We start from the raw sequence: 8054 nt of genomic DNA on the forward strand, positions 1-8054 counted from the left end.
CCTGAGAAATGTGTACTTCTTATCACTGGCTCTAATTTAAAGAATAGGGTCAATTCTAGCTTTTCCATGTCAGTGACAAGATCTTTGGCTAATTAATCTCTTTATAACTTAGCTTCCTGATCTTCAAAACAGAACTTAGCCGGTGTCATGGCTCATGCCTGTAATCCCAGCATCTGGGGAGGCCGAGATGGCAGGATTGCTTGAGGCCAGGAGTTCAAGACTAGCCTGGGCAACATCGTGAGATCCTGTCTCTACAAAAAATACAAAATTACCCTTGTGGTGGCATGTGTCTGCAGTGCTAGCTTCTCTGGAGGCTGAGGTGGGAGAATCGCTTGAGCCCAGAAGTTGACGCTGCACTTAGCCATGATTGGACTACTGCACTCCAGCCTGGGCAACAGAGCAAGACCGTGTATAAAACCAACCAACCAACCAACCAACAAACGAAATGGAGTTAGTAATCCTATCTTCCCTGTGAAGTCAAATAACTCACGTGTGTTAAGCACCTAAAGCCTGTCATTAGTCATCGGGGAAATGCAAATCAAAACCGCAAAAAGAAACCACTAGGATGTCTACAATAAAAAAGTCAGGGCCGGGCACGGTGGCTCACACGTGTAATCCCAGCACTTTGGGAGGCTGAGGTGGGCATAATGCCTGGGTCAGGAGTTCGAGACCAGCCTGGCCAACATGGTGAAACCGTGTCTCTACTAAAAATACAAAAATTAGCCAGGCGTGGTGGTGTGTGCCTGTAATCCCAGCTACTCGGGAGGCTGAGGCAGGAGAATCGCTTGAACCCAGGAGGTGGAGTTCGCAGTGACCCAAGATCGTGCCACTGCACTCCAGCCTGGGCGACAGAATGAGACTCAGTCAAAAAAACAAAAACAAAAACAAAAGAACAAGGAGGGAGAAAGAGAGTGACAGAGACAGAGAGGCATAGAAACAGAAAGAGGCAGAGAGAAGGGAAAGAGGGAAGGAGGCAGAGAAGAAGGAAGGGAGAGGGAGGGAGGAAGGATGGAAGGAAGGCAAGGAGGAAGGGAGGGAGGAAGGAAGGGAGAGAAGGAGGGAGGAAGGGAGGAAGGGAGGGAGGGAGGAAGAAAGGAAGGAAGGGAGGGAGGGAGGGAAGGAGGGAGGGAAGAAAGGAAAAGAAATAAAGGAGGAAGACTGAAGTGTTCCCATTCGCTACATCTCTTAAGAGAAAGCCAGCCATTTCAGCAGTTCTGTGGAAAGAGTTTGGTGAAGCAAGTCTTCTTCATGGCGACCTTCAGCTCCTTGTTCCTGAGGCTGAAGATGATGGGGCTGAGGAAGGGCGTGAGGACCGTGTAGGTGATGCCCATCAAGGTGTCTCCTTCCAGAGACTGGGGACCTTTGGGCTTCAGGTAAATGACAGAGGCAAAGCCATAGTGCACGACCACCACAGTGAGGTGAGAGGCACAGGTGGAGAAGGCCTTGTTCCGACCTTCAGCAGAAGGGATCTTCAAGATGGCGGCCACGATGAAGGCATAGGAGAGGAGGATGAGGAGAAAACAGCCCAGCAGGGCCGTGATACACACCAAGCCCACGCCTTTGGCCACCACCAGCACATCGTCTCCACAGGCCAACTTCAACAGAGGTGGCACGTGGCAGAAGAAATGGTGGACCTCATTGGGTCCACAGAAGGTGAGGTGGAAAATGGCCGAGGTCACCACCATCCCCATGACTGAGCCACCAGCCCAGGAGCAGCCCACCAGGCAGGTGCAGCCCCGCGGGCTCATGAGCACGTTGTAGCGCAGGGGGTGGCAGATGGCCACGTAGCGGTCGTAGCCCATGACGGTGAGCAGGAAGGAGTGGGTGAAGCCGAAGCTGAAGGAGAAGAACATCTGACTGGCACAGGCCAGGAAGGCGATGGAGCGCTGGGTGGACAGCAGGTCGGCCAGCATGCGCGGGATGATGGCCATGGTGTAGAGGATCTCGGAGACAGAGAGAGTGCATAGGAAGAGGTACATGGGCGTGTGGAGGCTGCGCTCGCTCCAGACGGTGGCCATTATGAGCAGGTTGCCCAGCAGCGTGAACAGGTACATCAGTAGGAACAGCAGGAAGAGCATCAGCTGGAGGTGGGGGAAGGCAGAGAAGCCAACGAGGATGAATTCAGACATGGAGGTGTGGTTTAGCCCCTGCATGGCGGCCGCCCCTAGTTGGGGAAGAGAGGAAAGAAGACCCAGTGGTTAGGAGCAGGGGGGTGTCTAGTGACTCCTGCCTGGGAGGACATCTGAGAGCACCTCCTTCATCTGTCCAAGCCATGGTTACTCCATGTGCAAAAATATGTTATTTATTTTTAGTTTTAGTTTTTGAGATGGGGTCTTGCTCTGTCACCCAGGCTGGAGTGCAGTGGTGTGATCTCAGCTCACTGCAACCTCTGCTTCCTGGGTTCAAGTGATTCTCCTGCCTCAGCCTCCAGAGTAGCTGGGATTACAGGCACGTGCTACCACGCCAGCTGATTTTTGTATTTTTAGTAGAGATGGGTTTCAGCATGTTGGCCAGGCTGGTCTCGAACTCCTGACCTCAGGTGATCCACCTGCCTCGGCCTTCCAAAGTGTTGGGATTACAGTCGTGAGCCACCACGCCTGGCCAAAAATATGTTAGTAATAAATGCTGAAGTTTAGTTTAGCCTGGGAATGATGGCTCATACCTGTCATCTCAGCACTTTGGGAGGCAGAGGCAGAGGGGGTCACCTGAGGCCAGGAGTTTGAGACCACCCTGAGTAACGTAGTGAAACTCCATCTCTACAAAATAAAAACTAAAAAAAAAAATTAGCCAGGCATGGTGCTGCATGCCTGTGGTCCCAGCTACGTCAGAGGCTGAGGCAGAAGGATCACTTGAGCCCAGGAGCTTGAGACCAGCCCGGGCAAAATAGCAAGACCCCCATGTCTATGAAGTATAAAAAAATGTGCCACACATGGTGGTGCATGTCTGTGGCCCTGGCTAGTTGAGAGGCTGAGGTGGGAGGATCGATTGAGCCTGGGAGGTCGAGGCTGCAGTGAGCTATGACTGAGCCACTGCACTTCAGCCTGGGTGATAGAGCGAGATGCTATCTCATAAAACAAAACAAAAACAAACCGTGTTAAGGTTTAAATAAGATCATGCATCTTACTTGCTTTGCACAAGTCTTGGCCCATAGTAAGAACCTCACAAATAGTAACACTGATAAAAATAATAATAATTCTTCCTATTTTTAAATCCCGGTGGTCTCTATTCAGCCACATCTGGGTTGGATCCCCACTTCAGAGCTAGGGGACCGTGGGTTGGTCACTTGATTGTTGTGAGCCTTAGTTTTCTCATCCCTAAAAAAAATTGATAATAATCCCAAACTGACACAGTTGTTACGAGGATTTAATAAGATTATGCTCATAATGTACCTGCCACAGGGGCTGGAATAAACACTTCAGAATTTAAGGCTGAGGGCCAGGTGCGGTAGCTCACTCCTGTAATCCCAGCACTTTGGGAGGCCTAGGCGGGCAGATCACTTGAGGTCAGGAGTTCAAAACCAGCCTGGCCAACATGGTGAAACCCCATCTCTACTAAAAATACAAAAATTACCTGGGCATGGTGACATGCACCTGTAATCCCAGCTCCATGAGAGGCTGAGGTGGGAGAATTGCTTGAGCCCAGGAGGCAGAGGTTGCAGCAACCTGAGATCACACCACTGCACTCCAGCCTGGGTGACAGAGTGAGACCCTGTCTCAAAAATAAACAAACAAACAAAGAATTTAAGATTGAGGACAGACATGGATGGTCAGACTCAAGTTCTCTTAAATTGTAGCAAGTGCCAATATAAGAAAGACCCAGGTTTTCTGAGCATTCTGAAATAAAATTGGAAATTACTATGATGAGGACCCTTAAAACTACCTATATATTTAGAACATAAATATCAGGTTGATTACGTGACATTGCCACAGTGACATATCACATAATAATCTTTGGAATAAAAGGAAAATTTAAAAATGCAAAGGACAAACAAAAATGATAATGAAAAATAGAAATAACAACTAAATGAAATGAATTGTGCCCTAGAACATAAAGAGGGAATTAGTTGACAAACTGGCAAAATTCCAGTAAGATCTGCAGCACTGGTGGGTGAATATGGCTAATTGTAACTTACTGCATATTTTCAAAAAAGCTAAAAGAGAGGATTTTTTTTTCTTTTGAGACCGAGTCTCACTCTGTCACCTAGGCTAGAGAATTTAATAATAATTCATGCACCTGTAATCCCAGCACTTTGGGAGGCTGAGACGGGAGGATCACTAGGTCAGGAGGTCGACACCATCCTGGCTAACATGTTGAAAACCCATCTCTACTAAAAATACAAAAAAATTAGCTGGGCGTGGTGGCGGGAGCCTGTAGTCCCAGCTACTCGGGAGGCTGAGGCAGGAGAATGGTGTGAACCCGGGAGGCGGAGCTTGCAGTGAGCTGAGATGGCGCCACAGCCCTCCAGCCTGGGCCACAGAACGAGACTCCGTCTCAAAAAAAAAAAAAAAAAGAATTCATGCAAATAAAGGGATACACTTTGAACAAAATGGAACAGCTGTCTGTGGTGGGGGTCGGGAAGTGGAGTAGAAGCGAGACATGATGATAAATGCGAATAAATAAAATGAGATCGCCCCTGCTGTGCATATCAATGATGATCAAATAAGGATGGTAAAATATCACTGAGTAGTTGCGGAGCACATCTGCAGTTTAAGTCCAACAAAAATGTGTGTGTGTGTGTGTGTGTATGTGTGTGTATATATATGGTATCTATATAATTATATAGATATCTTTGATTAACTGAAGCCTACTGTTTTTAAATTCTATTTGTATTTACTTATTTTTGTTTGTTTTGAGATGGAGTTTTGCTCTCGTTGCCCAGGCCGGAGTGCGGTGGCATGATCTCGGCTCACTGCAACCTCCGCCTCCTGGGTTCAAGTGATTCTCCTGCCTCAGCCTCCTGAGTAGCTGGGATTACAGGTGCCTGCCACCACGCCCAGCTAATTTTTGTGTTTTTAGTAGAGACAAGGTTTTGCCATGTTTGCCAGGCTGATCTCGAACTACTGTCCTCAAGTGATCTGCCTGCCTCGGCCACCTGAAGTGTTGGGATTACAGGCGTGAGTCACCACCCCTGGCCTCTATTTGTAATTTTGTATCTTTTAGCCAATTTCTCCCTGTCTCTCCCTTCTGCCTACCCTTCCCAGCCTCTAGTATCCTCTGTCCTACTTTTTACTTCTATGAGAAAGCTACTGTTTTGATAGCAGGTTTTCGAATACTTACCTCGGACCTGGTTCACCCCAATATTACACTTCCTCCTAGCCCTACCTAGAAGATTGTCACTATCTCTCAGAGCCAAGGTTAGCCCAATGCTTGGAAGACTCAGGATACCACCTGGAAAACAGACAATTTGGGTCAGGTTAGGAACGATCATTCCACACAGAAAAGTAGCATGTGTGGGCTGGAGGGGACCCAGCCAGCCAAGCCAATAACTGCAGCACAGCCTCAACTCCCTCCTCTTCTTCTTTATCCCTCCTCTTCCTCATCTGCCATCTCTGAGCCTAATTCCCTGCCCCTCTATCGCAGGAACACAACCCCAGCCCTGGCCTCGCGCCCTCTCTCTCAGCCCACGGTGCTTACCAATCTCCCCTCCTCTGCCCCATCCCTCTTCTGACAGCCAGAGACAATTCTCTAAGACATACCCAGGCCGTGGAGTCACGCAGACCCATGGTTCAAATCCCAGGTTCTCACTGTATGCTGGGATAACCAGAGACCTGCCCTGGGGGTTCCCTGGGTGATGGAATGCCAAGTGCTTAGCACACAGTTCTCAAGGCTGCCAGCTGATGTTGTGATCGTCTTTGTCATCATTGCTGTTTGCTGTCTGCTGAGCTGGTTGCCACTCATCCTTGCCTGCCAGGTGACTCACATTGGCACTGTGACAGTCCGGGGCTTCAATCTCATTCCAGACGAATCTTCTTCTGTCACTGTAAATGCCTCCGACCCTCCAGCACTCCCTCCCTCGTGCAGCTCACCTCTTCCTCTCTCCTGGCTACCAACAGGCTCCAAGGTCCCTGCTCCTAAATGCACAAATGTTACTAAAAATTACAGAAAGGGGTCATGCCCAGTGGCTCACATCTATAATCCCAGCACTTTTGGAGGCTGAGGCAGGAGGATCGCTTGAGGCCAGGAGTTTGAGACGAGCCTGGGCAACATAGTGAGATCCCATGTTTATATAAAAAAATTGTTTTTAAATTAGCCAGGCGTGGTGATGTGCACCTGTAGTTCCAGCTACTCAGGAGGCTGAGGTGAGAGGATTGCTTGAGTACAGGAATTCGAGGCTGCAGTGAGCCATGTTCATGCCACTACATTCTAGCCTGGGTGACAGAGTGAGACACCCTGTCTCAAGAAAAAAAAGAAAAAAAAAAGAAAAAGAAAAAAAAGAAAAGAAAAATACAGAAAGGGCTCTCTCAGCTCCCTGTCTCCCTCTGGCACATTCTGTCCCACTCTTTCCCAGAAGAGCACCTTAGCAGAAATCTCCAAGGGGGCTCTCCAACTCCCCTGCACAAGTCTAGACCTAGGGAAGGAGAAAGGTCAGGGCCCTTCTCCCAGCTGAGGGCTCCCAGGCAGAATCCCAGACTGGTGCACACACAGAACTCCAGAATGGTGCACACACAGAACCCCAGGCTGGTGCACACACAGAACCCCAGAATGGTGCACACACAGAACCCCAGGCTGGTGCAAATGCAGAATCCCAGGCTGGCACACACGCAGGCTCCCAGACCCTGCTCCAGTGCCCTCTCTCCTCAAAGGAGACACAATTCAACTCATCCAGCTCTTTCTGCTTATGCACTTTATCATACAACTGGACACACAGATGCAAAGGCAGACAGATCTGAGCAATGCCACACAGTCGCACTGGCTCTGAAATGCACACTGGCAGTGACACCCCCAGCCAGAACCAGAGACACCACCACTCATTCTGCACACACCTACGGAGCCCTTGCCAAATGCCTGGTGCTTATCTGGGGCTGGAATAAACTGCAGACACACAGCCATTCCATGTGCGAGGGCACTGTGTGTGTTGAATCGTGTCCCTCCGAAACTCATGTTCACTCAGAACCTCAGAATGTGACCTTTGGACACAGGGAGGGGAACAACACACACTGGGCCCTGTTGGGGTAGGGCAGGGGCGGGGAGAGCATCAGAAAAATAGCTAATGCATGCTGGGCTTAATACCTAGATGATGGGTTGACAGGTGCAGCAAAGCACCAAGGCACACACTTGCCTGTGTAATAAACCTGCACATCCTGTGCATGTACCCTGAAACTAAACTGAACTAAAAGAATGTGACCCTAGATGGCAATAGAGTCTTTTGCAGATATCAAGGTAAGGATCTAAAAATGAGATCGGCTGGGTGTGGTGGCTCACACCTGTAATCCCAGCACTGTGGGAGACCAAGGCGGGTGAGGGGTGGGGGATCGCTTGAATCCAGGAGTTCGAGACCAGCCTGAGCAACATGGCAAAACCCCATCTCTACAAAAATTAGCTGGGCATGGTGGTGTGTGCCTGTGGTAATAGCTGCTTGGAAGGCCAAGTGGGTGGATCAATTAAGCCTGGGAGGCTGAGGCTGCAGTGAGCTGTGATCGTGCCACTGCACTCCAGCCTGGGTGACAGAGTGAGATCCTGTCCAAAAAATAATAACAATAAAAATAAAAATGAGATTATTCTGAATTAGGTTGTTTCCTAAATCCAATGACTGGTGCCCTTCAAAGATGAGGGGAGGACACACAGAGGAAAAGGTCGCGTGAAGACAGAGGCAGAGATTGGAGCAACGCAGCTACAAATCAATCAATGCCTGGAGCACCCAGAAGCCGGAAGAGGCAAGGCATCTTCTCCCTTAGAATCTTCAGAGGGAGAGTAGCTTTGTAGACATCTTGCTTTAAGATGTCTAGCCTCCAGAACCGTGCAAGAATGCATTTATCTTGTTTTAAGCCACAAGGTTTGCAGCACTTTGAAATGGCAGCTACAATAATCTCATACAAGCACACACAACTGCACAC

General features: G+C 49.2%; 1 protein-coding gene across 1 annotated transcript; it reads right to left on the reverse strand.

The window, feature by feature from the left end:
- Positions 1 to 1125: 1125 nt before the first annotated feature.
- LOC100583662 (olfactory receptor 10H5) lies at positions 1126 to 2244 on the reverse strand. Its single transcript, XM_003275922.3, has one exon. The coding sequence runs from the start codon at positions 2151 to 2153 to the stop codon at positions 1206 to 1208; it is 948 nt and encodes a 315-aa protein (XP_003275970.2). The 5' UTR covers positions 2154 to 2244; the 3' UTR covers positions 1126 to 1205.
- Between the last annotated feature and the right edge of the window lie 5810 nt (positions 2245 to 8054).

Source organism: Nomascus leucogenys, chromosome 10 (assembly GCF_006542625.1).
Source record: "Nomascus leucogenys isolate Asia chromosome 10, Asia_NLE_v1, whole genome shotgun sequence".
Classification (NCBI taxonomy): Eukaryota; Metazoa; Chordata; class Mammalia; order Primates; family Hylobatidae; genus Nomascus; species Nomascus leucogenys.